A 21,970-nucleotide genomic window follows, 5' to 3' on the forward strand; every position below is an offset into this window, starting at 1 on the left:
AAGCCTGCTACCTAACATTTCTAAAGTCTTCGAAATCCTCCTCAAAAACGCACTGGAGAGATTTTACCAAAAGAATAGCCTTATCCCAGACATTCAATTTGGATTCCGTCACAAACTAAGCACAGTCCATGCCCTACAAAAACTAACATCAGATGTAAACGCTTCACTACATAATAAAGAAATCGTAGCTGCCTGCCTCATTGATCTGGAAAAGGCGTTTGACACGGTTTGGATAAAAGGCCTACTATACAAACTACATAAAAAAGGTTGTCCAACCTACATTTTAAAAATTTTAGCAAATATGCTCCAGAACAAAAAATTCTATACATCAACCAACAACTCAAGTCCAAATACCACATTCAGCGTCGCAGACGGGCTCCAACAAGGAACAGTAACTGCGCCTGTCCTCTTTAATTTCTTTAACGCCGACATCCCAAATCTCTTTGGTATTCCGGACTCAACGGACACCAAAGTGATCCTCTTCGCGGATGATCTAATCATATACATAAAAGGAAAAAGCGTAAAAAAACTCCAAGAGAAAATGCAAACAATCTTTAACAAAATCAATGACTTCTATAAAACTTGGAAACTAAAGATAAATCCCCTAAAATGCGAATCCATACTGTTCAGACAAAAAATTAAAAACCAAAGCAGCACCTTTCGTAATACATATAAAACTTTCGGCATTAAATCGGACAATACCCCTATTCCACACAAGAACACAGTGAGATACCTGGGTGTATATCTTGACGATCGCCTCCTACTAAACCAACACATAACGATCCAACTCGAAAAAGCCAGAAAAGCATTTATGGCAAACAGTAGGCTTTTCCTCTCCAACTATCTAAATCCAAAAATAAAAAAGATATGCTATATGCTACTAATAAGGCCCATTGTTACCTATGGCAGCCCCATTTGGTATAATACGAGCCCACACCAAATGGAAAAAATTAGAATATTTGAAAGAAAATGCCTAAGAGCCTGCATCTCCATATACAGAAGCGAAAAATCTAATTTCAAACACTACGAAAGCTGCAAAAACTTGTACGACGCAGCAGATATCCCGAGAATAGACAGCCACATCATAAAGCTCACGAGAGACTACTTTGCTAATATCTCAAAAATTAAAGACAACAACCTCATACATAGCTCTCTCTACCCAAACGATGAATACTACCTACAAACACTCAGCACAGGCCACATTCCACCCGAGGCTTTCCCCTTATTAGACAAGTCAGGCAGAATAACCGATAGCGAAAACATACCGATTATCTACCACATCAATAGAAAAACCAGCGACAAAAAAATATTGTACCCTGCGAACACCAACCGTTCTGACACAAGAGTCCATCTTGTATACAACATGGATCTCCCAATAAGAGACACTAAAAATAACTACCACAAAGACACCAAACGCTACTGGTGGTTGAATAACTAGTCCCCACTTCACACATATCAAACTGATACGGACAATAGCCGCGACCTACCAAAATCCTAAAAGACATATATTCATTGTAAATATGTAAATATGTAAATATCCAAATAGATCTAAGTGTATATGATGAGTACGTATGTGTGTGTATGTGCGTGTGTGTGTATGTGTGTAAATATGAGAGCGAATGTACGTTAAACACGTTTGCCCAGCCTCATGAGGTCTAAAGTACTATCCGCGCCATTTGTGTGAAGCTGAAAAGCTTTCGCTCTTGGACAAAATCTCTTGTATTAGTCTATGATAGGTTAAGCACATACCAAATAAATAATCTAAGAAAACGCAACTGCTAATACAACATAAGATGACAACACCAAAGTTAGTTTTACAGATATGCGAGCGTCGCCTCTGCGATCAGGCAATCTTATTGTAAAATCCCTACATGACCACTATCGTAGAGTATTCACTACCTTAGTACACTGTGATATTGTAACTTTGTACCTGAATAAAACGCTTTTGAAAAAAAAAAAAAAAAAAAAATTAGGCGGCTGACTCGTACCGCGGAGGTCTTGGGTTCGAGCCCCGTCGCCCCGAGAAGTTTTTTCATTTATATTAATATCATAAAATTAATATTTCCTTCCTTACCGACAGTCTGTACCACGCTCCAGAGTAGCACCTTCCGTACCGACAGTCTGTACCACGCTCCAGAGTAGCGCACCTTCACCCGCGGTTCCTCCTTCTCGATGCACTTCGATGTATGGGTTCGAGATCGGTTCGATATCGATATCTGCTCCTCGCGCTTTACCCCCCACCACTCCGCCATCTCTATGACGTCATCCGCCGCCAGCCCGCCGGCAAAAAACAAATTTTCTAATTCAAATTTGAGTTTCAAGGTCATGATAACTGATCATGACCTTGAAACTCAAATTTGAATTAGAACCCGCCTTGTAATACTACTTCCTTCCCTCCTTCAACCCTTACTTCCACCCTCCCTCGCCCTTCTCCCACGTTCCTTCTTCCCTCTCCCTCCTCCTTCCCTCTAACCTCTTCATCCATTCCTCTCCCTTGCCCCCTTCATCCAATATTTCCCTTATCTTTTCCCCTATACCTCTCCCATCACCTTCCTCCCCTGTACACCTCTCCAGCACGTGCTCCCACGTCTCTATTTCTCCTGCACATATCCTACATCTCCTCTCCTGCTGCCCCTCTCAGTACCTTCCTCCGCTCATTTCGTTCCCCAACCTAAATCTGGCTATTCTTCCGTACCTCTCCTCATTCCATCCTGCTCCTAAATACTTCGGCAGCCCTCTCGTCTTTATTTCCCTGTACCAGCTGTTATATATTGACTCTCTTATCTTCTCTCTTCTTTTTTCTTCCTGTTTCCTACAATCTTCCTTCTCCATTTCCTCATATTCCTCACGCCCCCTTGCCCCTTCGCCTTTCTCCCGCCATCCCCCTTCTCTCTAAAACTCTTCCCTCTCTTTTTCCCATGCGGTCATCTCTTCATTCTCACTTTCCCCTACCTCTTCCCAACATATTCTAGCCAGCTCACCCCCTCCCCTCTGCCCAGCTTCTCCTCGTACCTCCACGCTTTTCCTCACGCCCACGTCCTCAACTTCATCCTTTTCATCTCCTTCCTTATCATGTACCCGGGTGTTCGCCAATCCACCCCTAACGTCCACCTTATATAGATCTCCTGTACCCTCTCAACCTCCTCTCTTTCCTTTCACCCCCAGATCTCGGCTCCATACCCCAGACCATCCATACCAAAGCGTCAAATAGCCACATACTCCTGCTCCAGTCCTTCCCAAACTTCATCTTTCCAATTCCCCCGACCTGTCTCATCACCACTCGCACCTTCTTCACTCTATCCCCGATGTGCGCCTCTTGCCCTCCACTCTTCTTAAACACGTAGCCTAGGTACTTGAATTCCTTCACCTCTTCTATTCTCTTACCCTTGCACCTCCATTCCACTCTTCTTTCTCTCCCTCCCCCTTTCCTGAACGATCTTTCTCCTTCCCACACGCTTCCGCAAATCTCCCACGCTATTTCTACCGTTTTCTCTCCCCCATACTTCCACATCTAATTCGGTATATCATCTCCTCCCATTGCCTTCCCTTCCTTCAGTTTCTTTACTATCCTCCTTATCTCTTCCTTACTTATTCCTTCTTCCTTTCTTTTCCTTCTATCCTCCTCCCCCCCCATCCTTACCCTATTTTCCACTCCTCCTGGCAGCCCCAAAAAATACTCCTTCCACTCTTCCATCCTTATCCCTTCATTCAGCCCTCTTCATGTCGTTGTTCCCCTATTTACTATCTCCCATACCTTATTCTCCGGCCTTGTTTCCGCCACCTCCCTTATCACCCTCTGTCTCTCTTCCTCTTTCTTCTTTTCGCACAACTCTTTGTATTCCCTCCTCCTATTCTTGTACTCCTCCTTCCTGCTCTTATCTCCTCCCCATCTCCTCAACTTTTCACCTACTTCTTCTTCTCGATGCAATCTCTGTCCCACCACTCTTCCTCCCTTCGCCTCTTCTCTCTCCCCCCTGCCTCCTCCCCCTTCCTCATCTCCAGCTTTATCCTCTCCTCCACCTTCCTCACTACCTTCTGAATCCCTCCCTCCTCTATGCTCACCCCTTCCATTCCCTTCCCGAACTCCTCCTCCATTCCTCCCGACCATCGTCCCCCAACTACTTTTCTCTCCCTTGCTTTCTTGCTTCTCCCCCCACTCCTCCCTCCTTCATTGTCACCACCATCAGGTGGTGATCCGACTCCACTCTATCCTCTACCTCCATCTTTTCTATCCTTTTCCTCGTCCTCTCATCCCCCAATACATAATCTATCACCGTTTCCCCTCTTCCTCCTTCCCGCCTTTATTCTTTCCACCATTATCCCTTCCTCTTCTCCATAGCCTCGTTCCTGTCCTCCTCTCAACTCTTCCCTCACCCCTATCATCATGCCTCCCATCGCTCTCCTCTTCCTATTCCTTCTCTTTGCCCACTGTGTCCTCCACCTGTATCCCGTCGGCAGCCTGTGCTTAATCCTACTCCATCCTTTCTCCTCTATCCATGTCTCCATCAACACTATTACTTCCCCTATCCCCTTCTAACGTTCCTCCTCCTTGTTTGCCACCCCCGCTGCGTTCCACAATGCTATCCTCCAGCTTTTCTTTTCTTTCTGCTATTCTTTCCTTCCTCTCCCCCCCCCCCCACGCTTAGTTTTTTTACCCTTCACTTCCCTGACTCCCTTCTATCACTCCCACATCCTCTCTGCCCCCTTCCATTTCTCCCTCCCTTGCCCCCCCTCTGCCTGTCCCCTTTCTTTCCCTTCCCAATCTCTTAATACCTCCCCCTGCTCATCCCAAAACCACGTTTTCCCATCTATCACTATCTTCCCGTAATTTACTCTCACTCTATTCCCTTTCCTCCTCTTCTCCTATCTTCCTTATCACCCATTGGATCTTCCTTTCCTTCCAGGTCAGATCATCTTCTATCCTTTCCTTTCTCCCTTTTAGTCTTCCTTTGTTCCTCATTATTTCCCTCTTAACCTCCACACACTCCAGTCTCACCTCGAGCATCACTTCCTCTCTCCCTTGTCTTCTTCCTCTCAGCTCCCTCACTCCCTCTATTCTCCCCTGCACTCATACTACATCCAGCACCAGAGTTGGGCAGAATTACAATTACATTACTCCATGAATTATAATTACAAAATAATCCAATTACATCGTATTCAATTACATTGTGATTCGTAATTCAGATCTCGCATTCAATTAAAATACATCGCTATTCGCAATTGCAATGTATTTACAATTGTAATTGCATAGTACAATGTAATTGAATTATAATTACGAATTGAGAGATAACCAAATTGAGAGGTAATAAGAGGTGGGAAAGAAATATGTAGGTAAAGGATTCGAACAGAAGAAAATTATTATGAGTGCTGAATATGGTATTATTCATAAATTTATAATATATAAAGAGAAATAAACTCTTTTGTTAAATTTTTTCCACTTTTTTCTCACTTCTTCAGTGTTTTGAGCTGTAATTGAATTACATTGTAATCCAATTACACGCACAATTACAGTAATTAGGAATTGAATTAATTTAAAAGTTTAAATTATGTAATTGAGTTACAGCGTAATTGAATTACTATGTAATTGAAATACTATGTAATTAAATTACGTAATTAAATTACAGTGTAATTAAATCACGTAATTAAATTACAGTGTAATTAAATCACGTAATTAAATTACAGTGTAATTAAATCACGTAATTAAATTACAGTGTAATTAAATCACGTAATTAAATTACAGTGTAATTAAATCACGTAATTAAATTACAGTGTAATTCAATTAGCACAACTGTGTCCAGCACTTCCTTTGCCCTCCTCATCGCCGTTCCCTTCGTACCTACCCATTTTATTATTATGTTCTTCCTTTTCTCTTCTCTCTCTTTCATTTTTAGTTTCCTTTCCATCCCCTGTACCCTTGTTTCCCATTCCTCCCGCCCTGTCCCCTTCCCCACCCATTCTCCTCTCCTTCCTTCCACTCCGTTTCCCTCATCCATTTCCCTCCTCAGTTCCATATTCTTTAGCCCTCCTCCATTTGCTTTATCTTCTCTTACTCTCTATCTCCACCTCCTCTAATTTTTTTTCCATCCTTTTCATTCTATTTTCCAGCTTTTCCTTTTCTCTTCTCCACTTTTCCTCCCATTCCTCCATCTTCTCTCTTAGTTTTAACATATCTTCCTTTGCCTCCCTACCTTGTTCATTTACTTCCTTTAAATCTTTTCTCACCTCTTCCCTCATTTCCCCTATTAACCTCTATACCTTCCCCTACTCTTTTCTCCTCCGGTGATTTCTGTACCTTTCTACTCTTTTGAAATGCTTCTTCTCCTTCTCTTCCTTCCACTTGTATCTCTTCCTCTTTTTCTCACTTTCCCTTCCACGTCTCTACAATTTCCCCTACACTTCCTCCACTCATGCTCCTTTTTCTCGCCAGTCTCTCTACATTCATTTTCCTACCTCTCTTTTTCGCCTCTTCTTCCTTTCCTTCTCCCATCTTCTCTGCTACTACCCTTTCGCTCCCCTTTGCCTCTCCCTTTTGCCCCTCTTTCCCTCCCATCCTATCTTCCTCGCCCTCTTGCCTATTTTCTCTTCATTCACTCCCTTCTTTATCCACTGTCTCCGCTATCTACTTACTCCCTTTCTTCATTGCCAGATGTCGCTACCTGCCTCTCTTTCTCTACTCTACCGCCTTTTCCTCTCCCGCTCAATCCTTTCCTGCCTTGTCCTAACCTCAAAACTCTGCGCCTCCTGCCTGTTTTCCTCTTCTCCCTCAAGCCCCTTTTCCTCGCCCTTTCTCTCCCTTCACTCCCTGCTCCCCCATCTCCCCCCACTCCCACTTTTCACTCATTACTCGCCCTACTAGCACGTTTTCTATTTCTTTTTCTCACACCGTTCACTCACACGTCTCGACTCTTCCAAACCGGAAATGGAAGTCTAAAAATATATTGTATTGTCATCCAAACTATGCACGCCTGCAAAGCTTCAAGATAATTGGATTGGTGGAATTGGTTTAAATTTGAGTTTTCAGATATGAACCAAACATACAAGAAGCAAACAGTGGATCGAAGCTGAATAAAATCGTTTAATTAATATAATACTATGTCACAATATTTTTTTTTCTCTGATTATCTGTAAATATATAAAATCCACATTATAGTTGCAACATAATGTAGAACATATATAGAAATAGAGTGGTCCTTTACTATAGTAAGTATAGAGACTACAAAATGTGTCCAAAGGAGGTGAGAGCGTATAGCAGAAAGTCTTGTTGCATTCAGCGAAAATGAACGAAGAGATCCAATATTTCTAACACACAATTTATTGGTGTTGGAATAAAATTAATTTAGTATGTTTATTGGTGAATTCAAATATTGTTAATGGGAAACTAATCAAAATAATGAATAGCGTGGCAACTACTGTGGATCTGAAAGTATTACAAATGTATTTCACAAAAGATTGAAAAGAATCAAGCGACATGTGTTTTTTGCGTACTTTCTTCACTAATGTGACTTGCTCTACATTGCAAGCAATCAACTATAATTTTCTTAATTCTTAATGCTATGTCTTTTGACAAACTTTGTCGATATACCTTTTTTGACAAATTTCCAGTAACTTGTGCGAAAGAAGATGCTCTTCTGTCTATGTATTCTCCCGACAACCTCTAAGCCTGTGTGTCCCCTTCATTTTTATCCAAGTCTGTGCGCCCTTTCATTTCTATAAGCTTTATATAGAAGCTCTAAATTAAAAATAATTTGCTGGTATAAAAATATCTGGCAATTTAAATGCAATTTGTTACAATATATTATTTTGTACATGCGTGGTACAAATTTCCAGAAACTTGTGGGAAAGAAGATGCTTCTCCGTTGAACCTTCCAAGTCTCTCCGTTTCCTTCGTTTTTTTTTCAACTATACATAAAAAATCCATTAAAAAATTTTAGCGCCTTACCTTGTTAATTGAGACAATAATTCAGTGTTCTGTATGGTGCAAAAACTCGTGACATTTCAAAAGAAGAGTAGCAAGGACAGGGAGAAGACGAAGGGATAATGGTGGCGAGAGTGAGGGAGGGGGGGGGGGAGTTTTGGTCAATAGTAGCAATATACGTGAACCGAGACATGGAGGGGAAGCTGGAAAAGATCAGAGGGTGGATGGAGGAACAAAAGGAAGGAGAGAGGGTGATAATAAGGGGGGGGATTTCAATGCAAGAACAGGAGAGTACGGTGGTAGGATAGAGGGGTGGGGGAAGAAGAGGGAGGGGGAAGAAAGTCAAAAGACGGAAAGGTAAATGGGAATGGGAAAAAGTTAATAAAACTCATAGAAGAGACAGGGTGGGAAATACTGAACGGGAACGTAGAAGGGGATGAAGAGGGGGAATTCACATATACAGGGGGAAGAGGGGAGACGGTAATAGACTATGTATTGGGGGATGAGAGGACGAGAAGGGGGGTGGAAAGGATGGAGGTAGGAGATAGGGTGGAGTCGGACCATCACCCGATGGTAGTGACGATAAGGGAGGGAGGGGTGGGGGTGAGAAGCGGGAAAGCAAGGAAAAGAAAGGCAGGAAGAGGACGGGGGACGGGAAGGATGAAGGAGGCGTTTGAGAAGGGAATGAATGAAGTGAGCGTAGAAGGGGAAGGGATGCAGGAGAAGGTGAGCAAGACGATAGAAAGGATTAAAGAGGTGATGAGGAAAGGGGAGGAAGTCGGGGGAAAGGAGACAAGGCGGAAAGGGGAAGGGTGGTGGGACAGAGAATGCAGGGAGCTGAAAAGACAGGTGAGATGGGAGTTAAGGAAATGGAGAGGAGGGGAGAGGAGAAGGGAGGATTACAAGAGGAAGAGGAGAGAGTACAGGGAGCTGTGTGAGAAGAAAAAAGAGGAGGAAAGGGAGAGGTTGAAAAGGGAAGTGGCTGAGGCAAAGACCGAAAGCAAGGTGTGGGAAATAGTAAACAGGGGGAGGAAAGGATGGACGGGGGTGGATGAAACGATAAAAAAGGAGGAGTGGAAGGAATATTTCATGGGACTATTAGGAGGAGTGGAAAGCAGGGTAAAGACGGGAGGGAAGGGGGATAACAGAAGGGGAGAGGAAGTGGGATTAAGTAAAGAGGAGATAAGGAGGGTAGTGAGGAAGCTGAAGGAGGGGACGGCGGTGGGAGGGGATTAAATCCCGAATGCGGTGTGGAAGTATGGCGCAGAAGAGGGGATAGAAGTAGCGTGGGAAGGGGAGGGATGGCCGGAAGATTGGAAAGAGGGAATTATAGTGCCACTGGTGAAGAAAGGAGGGGGAAGGTGTGTCCAGGAGTACAGGGGAGTGACACTAATGGAAGAGGGACGGTCGACCACATATATGTACTGAACCACCTGATAGGGAGGCAAATACAAGGGAGCAAAGGAAAACTGATAGCGATGTTTGTGGACATGAGGGCAGCTTTCGACTCGGTAGACAGGAGGATGTTGTGGGAGGCGATGGAGAAGAGAGGGGTGATGGAGGGGCTGAGGGAGAGGGTAAAGGAAATGTACAGAGAGGCGACGAGCAAGGTGAAGGTGGGAGGGGAGGTAGGGGAGAGTTTTTGGACGGCGAAAGGCCTAAGGCAGGGTTGCCCGCTGAGTCCGATTCTGTTTAATTTATTAATAGCGTATGTAGACGAGGTGCTCAGGAGAGGAAAATGGGGAGGGGTGAAACTAGGAGGAAGGAAGATAGGCGCGATGGCGTATGCGGAGGACCTGGCGATATTGGCAGAAAATGAGGAGGAGATGGAGAGTTTGATTAGGAGGCTGGAAGGATATTTAGATGGAAAGAGGCTGGAGGTAAATGTGGGAAAAACGAAAATAGTAAGGTTCAGGATGGGGGGGGGAGAGAGAGAGAGAGAGAGAGAGAGAGAGAGAGAGAGAGGAAGGTGGACTGAAGGTGGAAAGGAAAGAGGATAGAGGAGGTACGGGAGTTTAAATACCTCGGGTACACATTTAAGAAGAACGGTGGACAAGAAGCGCACATCAGAGAAAGGATAAAAAAGGCGGGGGTGGTGATGAGACAGGTATGGGGGATAGGGAAAAGGAAATTTGCGAAGGACTGGGAAAGGAGGATGTGGCTTTTCGACATGCTGGTATGGATGGTGGTGGGATATGGTGCAGAGGTATGGGGGTGGAGGGAGAGGATACAGGAAAGATTTTTAAGGTGGTCGCTAGGAGTGAATTGGCGACACCGGGATACATGGTGAGGGAGGAAACGAAGAGGAAGAAGTTGAGGACGTGGGCGGGGGGGGGGCGTGGAGGTATGAAGAGAAGTTGGCAGGGGAGAGGGAGGGAAATTGGCCAGGTTGTGTCTGGAAGAGGTGAGGCAAAGAGAAAAGGAAGCGGGGACGGGGTTATCAGCGTGGGAAAGAGAGAGGAAGGAATTTAGAATGGAGAGGGGGAGGGAAGAAAGGGAAAGGGGGTACGAAGAGATAGAAAAGGAAGATTGCAGGAAGCAGGAAGAAGAAAGAAGTGGGAAGTTAAGGGAATCAAGGTACAACAGCTGGTACAGGGAGGTTAGAAGGGAAGGGTTGCCGAAATACCTAGAAGGAGGATAGAGTGGGGAAAGATACGGGAGAAAGATAATGGATGAAAAAGTTAGAGGAAAGGAGTAGGGAGAGGGAAGCAGGCAACAGGGGGAAGGGGGGGGCGAATGAAAATGGGAAGGAGTGAAAGAAGGAATGGAGTGTAAGACAGGAAATGGCAGTCGAAGGCGGAGGGAGGGAGAGAAAGTAGAGGCCTGAGAGGCGTAGATGTAAGAATTAGGAAATAAGAGCGATAGGTTAAAGCTATGGTAAGAACCGAGCAAGCGTGGCGTGGGAGAGGGAGAGGAGACGGCGCGGAGTAGTTTAAGGGATAGTATTAAGTCTAGGTTAAGGTAGGTTAAGGGAAATTGTAAGAGCGAAAAGAGAAGAGGAAGCAAAAGGAAGCATGTAACCCTAAGGGGAAGTCATTAAAGAGATACGTACATAGTAATAATTATAATCATCACAACAATGAATGTGTTAACTGTAATTTCGTTTGCCATTGCATTGCCGGGGAAACATGTTGACATTTTTTAATGTACCCTTGTAAAATTTTACAGTCTTTATAATTGAGTCATACACCATTTCCATAATTTGTAGCAACTTCAGATAAATCAAATGTAGCTTCGTAAAAACAGATGTTTCAGTGTACTCTACAGTAACAGCAATTATGATATCCTCTATAAGCCAGGTATATTTTTCACGAACGTGTATCGCGATCGTGTTTTACCGATTGTTACGCAGATCGATAATACACCGAACAGGCAGTACACAGTACAAGACTGTGCTGGATCGTGGAACAAAACATGTGGAGTCGACGTAGAAATACGAGCCCGAACCCGCTGTCTCTAAATAGTGCCGAATATATCCTTCTGGCGTGCACGAAGGAGCGCTCTCGTTACTTCACTCCGGTGTTGACGTACTTTTGCGCGGCGCGCCAGCGTGTGGCGCGCAAGATTCGACTCAAGAACGTCCGTGTAAAGGGCACTAATCTCATTGCCGCGTTTATCGTAACGTACATGAGATATGTTGGTGGTAGGAGAATGCCTTCGCACGCAGGTTAATAACGGTATAAGAAATCGCGGAAGAACAAACCGGAAGCCGTGACATTGTTGTCCTCGGCTAATCTGCTCGCGAACATCGATTGTAAAACACAATTCTGGATCCCTTCGCATACCTCCTTTTCCAAATTTCCTGTACATTTATAATATGGCGCAGTCAAGGCATACTGTAGTACTTTAAGAGACCCAGACCCCTGCGAATCGCTCTAACCGCTCAGGAGGATTCGCATAGTCCTTTCCGGACGTAACACTTACGACGTTTTTTACAACAATACATTAATAAAAATCCATATGAAGAGAAAGTCATGTATTTGGCAATAACATTCAATTATTACCTGATTTGGTGTAATAGATTGAACTTTAAATTAGTGTTTACCGAAAATTAGAGAAATGTGGACTTGATCATATTCACACCAAATCAACATTATAGGGTGTTCCAAAGTAATGGGACAATTGGAAACGTGCAAATTGTTGATGCAAAAAGAAATCAAGAAGTCCTTCATTTTGGGATCCGAGACTTCGTTCTCGAGATATTAACAATTGAATATTCGCGGTGGAACATTCGGGCCGTGCAGTTTAAAGCCCAAACAGCTGACGCAAAGCAGTGACCCCTAGCACGCACACGCAGAAGGCACGCGTAGGTACAGACCCCCACACACAGTAGAGCTGACTACCCTGGGTCAAACTGTGAAAATGGGACAGCGCGGTCGGCTCTACGGAGTTTATAAATTGTCTACGCGTGCCTCCTGCGTGTGCGTGCAAGCATAGTCTACAGCGCGTTCAGCTGATTTGGCTTTAAACTCCGCGGCCCGGAGGTGCCACCGCCAATATTCAACTGTTAATGTCTCGAGAACGAAGCGCCCGATCCCAAAACACAGGACTTTTTGATTTCTTTCGGATTGTCCCATTATTTTGGGACACCCTATATTTATATATTTCTGTTTACAGTACTTCTTCGCTGAGAGCTCCGTATCGCCTACACGATGAATACTTTTTGTTATCCCCACCAGTTCTGCCTCACTCTTGCCCTGCGAAGGCGGGAGCGAGATGGAACGAAAGCGAGTGAGAGGGACTGAAAGCGAGCGACGAATGGCACGAGCAGATGAAGCGTTGATACTTTGTCTCGCTCTGTTTTTCGGGCACATGATACTGCGTTCTTCACGTGAGCGATAGGCATGAAAGTTTAGACTCGCTCTCATTCTCTCTCGTTCCCCTCTTCGGTAAGAGAGAAGTAAGAAACGATCGCTCGGAATTAGCGCCCCCTTAACGATAAAGGCTCAATGCCGGTCGCGAGTCGCGAGCGTGCAGCGAGAAAGTACTATACCTCGTTAATTTACGACATCCCATATAATTATTTTTTTTTTATATTTTGTGACATACTGGCTGAGAGTAACATTTTGGAATCATTCTTTTTGAAATAATGGAAATGCTAGTGAATGATTAAAAAGTGTGTAATTTTAGAAATATCTACAAATGGTGTAGAAGAATTATCAAGGTAATTATTTACTTAAGCAATTCCTCACCGATTTTGATCAAATTTGGATATGCTGTAAAACTCCACATTTTGAACAACTTGTTCCTATACATGTTACAGCCGTTCGACCTTCGTTTCCGAGATATTTGCGAAAAACTTTCCAACTTGTCTCGGGTATTATTATTGGTCGGGGGTAGATTAGTGCGAAGGGCGCGGGCGCGGTAAAGCATGATAGCTAATCGATGTGAGTCGGGTTGTTGACGGGAGCCGTCACACATCCAACAGGTGCTCTCGAAAGCACCCTCATTCTAGCAAAAAAATTATGTTTTAGAACCAGAGACACCCTAACATCAGGTGTCACCGAACACAGTCGGGGTTGACGGGCATCCGCAAGTTTCTGGTGGAAATCTACAAACTCACATCGATTTGCTATTACACCCGCCGCACTAATCTAGCCCCATCCTATACTAATACCTGGGACAAGCTGCAAAGTGGAATGCGTTGTGTCGGAACAAATCAACAGAAGTTTTTGGCAAATATCTCAGGAAATACGGGCGAGCGACGGTGACATGTATAGGAAAACATTGTTCAAAATGATAACCTTGGCAACATATTTCAATATCATCAAAATCGGCGAGGAATCACCAAAGTAAATAATTACCATTATCAACTTTTCTAAGTATGGGTAAATTATCAATAGTAATGATTTATCATAAAATATGTATATAATGTAGGGAAGTACAATACGTACCTTAGGATAGCGCAACGACCGTATATCAGGATAAAGAGCTTTATTTCCTTCTCCAAACCAGGATATATGCATTTCCTCAACGAGTGAATCATTAAAAGAGGCATACAGCATCATATGACCATCTGGTGACATCCAAATTGCTTCCGCACGATGCAATACCTCTTCTACGATATTAAAAAAGTATACTTCAAAGATATACACCCGACTCAAAAATATTGTTGGAATTGCCACAGATGAACGTCAGGGAAGGTATCCCTTTGTAGGCGGCAGTAGACTGAAGTCGATGCGCAGGCTGGATGCGTATGACATTATGTTGTCCGTTGTTCGATGTGACGGATGATCGCAAAATACACTCCTCACATTAATTCAAGGATCAGCTATAAGAATCCGAAAAATAGGAGCAAGTTCACATGGTCATAACTCCGGAAAAAATAGACATATCGATATTGTGAAAATATGGTTTGAAAGCGTGGACTCCCTGATTTCAGCTGCTTCTTTCAAACTTTAGCTGTATTGCTTTCGGCAATGTTATAATAAAATAAAGAGCACTTGGTAAATTTTAAAAAAATTTCAACTTGCGAATGTTCCACGGGGAGTACGAAATTTTTTACACAAATTCCATTTACACCGAAAGTAGTCGAAAGTAGTCGAAAGCGACTACTTTCCTGTGTCAAAAGAGAGTAATAAATTTCTTGTGCGATTTTTTTTGGTGGAGTAATTCAATTTTGAAGCAAAAGCCGCTTTTTTACTTTAGTTGCTTCTGGCAAGCAAAGGAATCATCGTAGCACGTTCATGAAAAAAAAACAATAAAAAGATCAGTCTTTCCTCTTTCAGACGTATCTTTGAGTTTTTCGATTTGGTTAAATTTCGGTGTACGATGTTTTTTCGAAGGTCTGCTTAAAAATTGCACAAATTCCATTTTTTCTTCAACTCGCTGTACCTCCACGAGGGATGACCGGAACACTCATGTCTTAACCTCATTTTAAAGCTGCGATAATTTTTTACCTGTAGTCTTTAACTTTGAAGTTGCCGCTTCCTTTCCGACGAACATTTTCAAGTTCCGCGATGGCTTCAGCGGCCGCGTGACTGCCGTACCGCCGTACACACAGGAACATTCGATAGCGTCGGCGTAACACGGCTCGCTTTTGGCTGGTATCGTCACTTATGCCGGCGGGTGGGGAAAGGAACAAGAGCGTTCGCTTTCGCGAGAACGACGGGTAATGCGACACATTTTGTAACCTTATTTTTCCGAAACGGTAACTTCAAACTTAAAGGTCACATGTAAAAAATTATCCCAGTGGGTTCCGGTGAAACTCAAAAGAATCGGCAGCTTTAAAATGAGCTTAAAGCTGCCGTCTCACCGGCCCTTGAATGTGTGCGTACGCTCACACAAGCTAGGAAAAGCGTGTACGTATACGCGAAACCGTTTCAACCAACTTTCGTCCTGAAATCGGCAAGAAGGAAGTTTTTGAGGGTATAGTTCCAGTACACATCAGTGCAGGGTGGTCTGGTGCGTTTGAAAGCTAATAAGCCCCGTACGTTGAAATAATAATGAATTTATGAATCGTATACTGAGACAGACTCGGGAAATGACAGAATGAGGCTTCAAATATTCTCCGTCACCGGCGCTGATGGTATATTCACGCCATGTACCATCAGAATCGGTGAAAGTCCAAGCTAGACGATAAATATAGGAAGGACATAGTTGCCCATACGTATGGAGAGTCGCATTGCGTTGTTGCTGCATTGCCCCTATTACTATTTTGTCGTCAGGGAGGCTTGCATGAATTACGGCGAAGCGGCTGAAGAACAGAGATGGGTAAAAATTATATCTGGATAAACTCCTGGGATTTTGTTCAATTTGAACTATGTTAGAGTCCATGTGAAATAAGGAGGATTTAAATAAACATTTTGCCAAATTCGAAAGATAATTTTCAAAAAATCGATGAAAATTGTGTACTTTGAGGGTCTGTATTTATAAAACAATTTTGAATTTAGCAAAATGTGACAACTTGAACCCCTCTTATTTTCACATGCACTGTGACATGTTTCAATTTGAACAAAACCTCAGACATTGAGTGTTCAAAGTGATCTACTTGGCATGGAATGAACCGTATATACGACATTGTCCATTCTAACCGAAATGGATTCTAACCCACTCCCTCACCGATTTCAATCATTTTTGGATATGTTGTCGGGGACATGATTCTGAACAACTTTTTCCTATACATGTTACCCCCGCTCGACCATCGTTTCCAAGATATTCGCGAAAAACTACTGCTGCTACTAGAATGTATTCTGCCGTATATACAGGGTGTCCCACCTAAGACTGGACAGCGCGATATCTCCTAAAGTATTGGAGATAAAATTTTTTTAAAATATGTAATTGAATGGTTCGAGAGTGCCAATTTATTACCCGAGACGATTTTTTTTATTATTATTTTAAAAGATACGATGGTCAATTTCGGTTTTTCAAATGGAATGATTTTTTTGAACACCTGAGTTGATAGTGCGTTCCAAGACAAATTCAATAACCTTTAATGTATACACTTTAGTTCCACTGGTTTTTAAGATATTGCGCTTACAAAATTACTGATTTTCACTGGAAGAAAACCCTCTGGAATAGCAAGGACCGGGGTCGGTCTTACTGGCGCCACGGGTGGCATTGCCTGTTGAAACTGATACCTACCTGCCAAAGGTCTACGACAGGGTTTGCAGGCCAAAAGCTGGAAAATTCTTTTCCGTCAGAAATGCTACTTAGGTAGGTACATCTGCGGTATCGAGAAGCGCACCGTTACTTTTATTTCGCACTTGCATCTACGCTCGGATGGCCGGTTCTTTTGGGAGGGATGTAAATTGGATTGGTTAGGTTAGGAGAAGTGAAAGTTGCTAGACTAAATATCAACCATTAGGAGCAGATTGTATCAGAACCAATCGGATTTGCATCCCTCACAAACGGCTGCTCTCTTGAAGAGGCCCTCTTCACAGCAATACCTCCTCCTCAATGCCTATCTTCTCTCGCACGGAATATGTCAACGCATGCTTTTGTTTTGATATCGAAGCTCGTGTTTATACCCCCTTTCTTCCTGTGTCTCTCCACGAAGAATATTGCCGGTGGACTGTAGGAGCGTAGATGTCTGGATGCCAGTTGTTGAATTCAGGAGACGATAGAAACACTTTATTACAAAACACACATGTACTGTAATTAAAGTAAATCTTATTCCTCTCGGGCAGGACTTGCCCGACGATCGTCAAGGAGATGCGGCTTCGTACCCCGTGGCGAAGGCTGCCCTTCGCAGTGCCTAACCCGATTTTTATGGCTTTCGACCCGCAAAGGTGTTGGAGTCCCTATTAAGAAGTGAGCCATCTTTGACTCCCACATTTCTCATCAGATATTTGCGAGAACGAGGCCAATTGATGATTCCTTATGTTTCGCCGATGAAAGTAATAACAAGAACGACATAATTCGGACCACAATGAAGGAAATTCCATTGAAAATCGATTTATATCATTTCAAGCTGACTTGACATGGTTAAAAATAGTCCGATTTACTTGAAATTTGGTATGATTTTAACCGACCGAACGCCAGGAATACATTGTCATCACTGTCCCTATCGACACGATGAAGAAAATAATTTCTTAATACGCTGTAATGGATATTGCACCCTCTATTGCGGGGGCCCGACCCCAATTCGTTACGTTCGGCCCAGGATTCGTACCTTTTTCCGGAAAAAACCATAAAAATCGGGTGAGGCACTGTGAAGGGCAGCCCTCGCCACGGGGTACCAAGCCGCATCTCCTTGACAAGCGTTGGACAACTCCTGCCCGAGAGGAATAAGATTTACTATAATTATAGTACATGTGTGTTTTGTAATAAAGTGTTTCTATCGTCTCCTGAATTCAACAACTGGCATCCAGACATCTACGCTCCTACAATCCACCGGCAATACTCCTCGTGGATAGACACAGGACGAAAGTGGGTATAAACACGAGCTTCGATATCAAAACAAAAGCATGCGTTGACGTATTCCGTGCGAGAGAAGGTAGGCATTGAGGAGGAGGTATTGCTGTGAAGAGGGCCTCTTCAAGAGAGCAGCCGTTTGTGAGGGATGCATATCCGATTGGTTCTGATACAATCTGCTCCCTATGGTTGAAATTTAGTCTAGCAACTTTCACTCCTCCTAACCTAACCAATCCAACTTACATCCCTCCCAAAAGAACCGGCCATCCGAGCGTAGATGCAAGTGCGAAATAAAAGTAACGGTGCGCTTCTCGATACCGCAGATGTACCTACCTAAGTAGCATTTCTGACGGAAAAGAATTGTCCAGCTTTTGGGCCTGCGAACCCTGTCGTAGACCTTTGGCAGGTAGGTATCAGTTTCCACAGGCAATGCCACCCGTGGCGTCAGTAAGACCGACCCCGGCCCTTGCTATTCCAGAGGGTTTTCTTCCAGTGAAAATCAGTAATTTTGTAAGCGCAATATCTTAAAAACCAGTGGAACTAAAGTGTATACATTAAAGCTTATTGAATTTGTCTTGTGACGCACTATCAATACAGGTGTTCAAAAAAATCATTCCATTTGAAAAACCGAAATTGACCATCGTATCTTTTAAAATAATAATAAAAAAATCGTCTCGGGTAATAAATTGGCACTCTAGAACCATTCAATTACATATTTTTAAAATTTTTTTATCTCCAATACTTTAGGAGATATCGCGCTGTCCAGTCTTAGGTGGGACACCCTGTATACCTACCTACAGTGCGCGTCCGTGACAGCGTATGCGCCAGAATGGGACAAAACAAATGACGAAGCTGATCTTCGTTTTCGAGATATTTGCGAAAAGCTTCTTTTGACTTATTTCGACGCAACGCATTCCACTTTCCAATTTGTCCCGGGTATTAGTATTGGTTGGGGCTAGATGAGGGCGGGGCCGCGCGCCCGCCTGCGGGCGCGTAAAGCACAGTAGTGATCCGATGTGAGTTGGGGTATTGACGGGAGTCCCCGCACACCCATCAGGTGCTCTCGAAGGCACCCTCTTCCTTGCAAAAAAATTATGATTTAGAACCAGAGTCATCCTAATATCCAGCGGTGCCGGCACTGCCGGACAGAGTCAGGGTTACGTCGGCATCCGCAAGTTTCTGGTTCAAATCCCTAAACCCATATCGGTACCCTACCATGCTTTGCGCGCCCGCGAGCCGGCGCGCGCTCCCCGCGCTACTCTGGCCCCAACCAATACTAATATCCAGGACAAGTTGTAAAGTGGAATGCGTTGCGTCGGAATAATTAACATGTATAGAAAAAAGTTGTTCAGAATCTTGATCTTGATAACATATCGGTGAGAAAACTTCTAAATAACTTACCAGAGCAACCACCGGGGTTCCCTTTTCATCTGAAACAGTACAATAAAAATTACATTTTCTACTTCTACCCGTACATATAGTGAATCCCAAAAATGTTCGGACTCAAACGGAATAGCATTCTGACAATTGCCACATTTCGTACAAAGTTGTTTGGTATGAAGTAAGACATACACCATGATTCTCCGGCTAGTGTCTTCAAAGGCGATGCCGCCAATAAGCCGCGCCTCGCTAAGTTTCGTGGATTTAGTCGCTCAAGAAGAGATTCACTACAACATAATTACACAATTTTTAATTTTTCATCGAATCAATATGTCAGTCACACCAATGGATTTCTTATGTTTTTTCGATGAAAATCAAGCTAAATTTCGCAAAGATCCGAAGGTAAATGTATAACTTGAGATTCGTTATTTTTTAATGCAATATTATGAGGCAGTGAGAGCTACAATTCATTGGTGTGACTGCCATATCGATTCGATGAAGAATTAAAAATTGTTTAATTATGTTGTAGGACTACATTTCACGTTCGACCACGCGGTGTCGTTTCGTTTTTGCTGGGCTTTGCCGTCCACGTCAAACCGATCCCTTTCGAAGAGTTTTACCACCTACCGAGGTGTTTCCACTAATTAGGGGGAAATATTTGTAGCCACGTTGCTGCGTTGTGCCGTTTTAGGGGTTTATACCTACAGGAGCAGTGGTAATGTGTGCATGAACTGCGCCTGCGTCAGTCACGCACACATAATCATCGCTTCTCTAGGTGTTTCCCCCTCCATTAGCGGTAACTGGAGTCCGCCGATCCCTGCTCTGACGCTAGACACAGCTCACGTGTCGTATTCCTTCAAGACTTCACGAGAGAAGGAGCGGTGACAACAGCGCGGCTAAGACAGAAAGAACAGAAAATGTGGTAACTATGCCTAAAAAATTAGTCTACATAGAGTACCTGGAGATGTCACCTCTGTAGAAGTTCTTTTTATCGACCGCAGTAGTTTCATTAAGGTCTGTCTGTTTACAAGGGATGCTTCGATCGATTAGGACCATAACAAAAATGGGACAGCAGCCTTAAGACATTGATGTTCCGGTTGTTCCTCGCGGAGATACAGCCAGTTGAAGAAAAAATGGAATTGGTGTAATTTTTAAACATATTTTCGAAAGGATATCGAAGACCGAAATTTTAACCGAATCGAAACGATGCTTCTTAAAGAGAAAAGACAGATCTTTCTATTATTTTTTTTTATGAACATTCTACGATGATTTCTTCGCTTGCTAGAAGCAATAAAAAAACGATTATTGCTTCAAAGTTGAATAACTCGGCCAAAAAAGTCGCACAAGTAGTTAATTAATTTTTCTTACACAGGAAAGTAGCCGCTTTCGACTGGTGTAAATGAAATTTGTAAAAAAAATTTCAAAGTCCCCGTGGAACTTTTGCAAGTTGAAGAATTTTTTTTAAAATTGACCAAGTGCTCTTTACCTCGTTATAACTTGGCCGAAAAGCAATACAGTTATAATTTGAAATAGCAGCTGAATGCTGGGATTCCACGCTTCAAAACCATATTTTCAAAATATCGATATGACTATTTTTGCCGGAATTATGACCATGTGAACTTGCGCCTATTTTTCGGGTTCCTAGAGGTGATCCTTTAATTAATGTGAATAATGTATATCGTATAGCTTATATTCTGTAGTCATCCGTCATATCGAGTTGCGGAGGATATAATAATTTCATACGGATCCAGCTTACGCATTGCCTCCAGCCAACCTGCGCCTAAAAAGGGGTACAGTATTGTCCCGCTGAGGGCTCGATTTAGTGTACACGATGTGGACTTTTCGCTATCTCCAACACTTCTGTCTCACTCTTGTCTGGCGAAGGCGAGAGCGAAATGGAAAGAGGGCGAGTGAGAGGCACTGAAAGCGTGCGAGAACGGTACGAGACAGACGGCGCACAGTAGGTCAAACTGCTACTTTTTGTGTCAAAATCGTAGAACTTTTGATAGGAATAAGATAGAGAGGTGAATCTTTTTGGAGGTTAAAGCTACGATGTTGCAGATTAAGGGGAAAATGTTGAGAATGTATTGCAAAGAAGTTTTGACCTTGAAAATCTAAGTCTTGTGGTTTAAACTTGTGATTGAAGTTTTTCCTTCACTTATTATTCATCATTTCCTATAGATTTCGACGCGCTGAGTTCAAATCTGGCCGGGGAATTGGTCTAGCCCTCTGGCATTCGAAAAAAATGCGATTTAAGTTGAATAATCGATAAAAACCGTGTTTTTCTCGTTTACGTGCTTTGATAACAATATTTTAGATTTATTTATTGTATTTATTCATATGGAGTATAAAAAGATAATAGAATACTTGAATACTTTGAATTGTGCTATATAAAGGGTTTACATGTCATAACCTGTTGCGTACTATATGGTCGCAACTCGATTGCCGAACCGTATACGCATGTCACACGCCAAATTAACTTGGTAGGAAATAGTTAAGAAAGGAAAATGAATATACTCGTGGATAACTTAACAATTAATATATAATTAAATAAGAAAAATTCAAAAGTGGGGGTTAGAGAAAGGGTTATGACGGACTCAGTGACGCTAAGAAAAACGCTAAGCAATCCCGATTGGTTGCTTCCAAAAAAGGTGGAGTGAAAATTAGCTTTGTCATTGGCTGGATACAAAAATAGGCGTGCAGAATTATGCAGTGGTGGGAAGATGTCCTTATCTAAGGGAAAGCTGTTCTCACCCCCGAATTGCGGGTCTGGCAAATCTCAACTTCGCGACATCATTCGAAGAACTCAAACATTTCGAG

At 43.1% G+C, this 21,970-nt stretch overlaps 2 protein-coding genes across 2 annotated transcripts in view; both read right to left on the reverse strand.

The window, feature by feature from the left end:
- The window catches only part of LOC143374584 (uncharacterized), a 115,460-nt gene extending 111,532 nt beyond the window's left edge, over positions 1 to 3,928 (reverse strand). Inside the window, exon 1 of the mRNA XM_076822834.1 lies at positions 2,417 to 3,928. Coding sequence (XP_076678949.1) covers positions 3,113 to 3,511 — 399 coding nt within the window. The 5' untranslated portion in view covers positions 3,512 to 3,928 and the 3' untranslated portion in view covers positions 2,417 to 3,112. The remainder of the gene's footprint in view (positions 1 to 2,416) is intronic.
- Dpp10 (Dipeptidyl peptidase 10) overlaps positions 1 to 21,970 on the reverse strand; it is a 655,550-nt gene that overhangs the window by 355,690 nt on the left and 277,890 nt on the right. Inside the window, exon 6 of the mRNA XM_076823446.1 lies at positions 13,810 to 13,973. Within this exon, the coding sequence (XP_076679561.1) occupies positions 13,810 to 13,973 (164 nt within the window). The remainder of the gene's footprint in view (positions 1 to 13,809; positions 13,974 to 21,970) is intronic.

This window comes from Andrena cerasifolii, chromosome 11 (assembly GCF_050908995.1).
Source record: "Andrena cerasifolii isolate SP2316 chromosome 11, iyAndCera1_principal, whole genome shotgun sequence".
Lineage (NCBI taxonomy): Eukaryota > Metazoa > Arthropoda > Insecta > Hymenoptera > Andrenidae > Andrena > Andrena cerasifolii.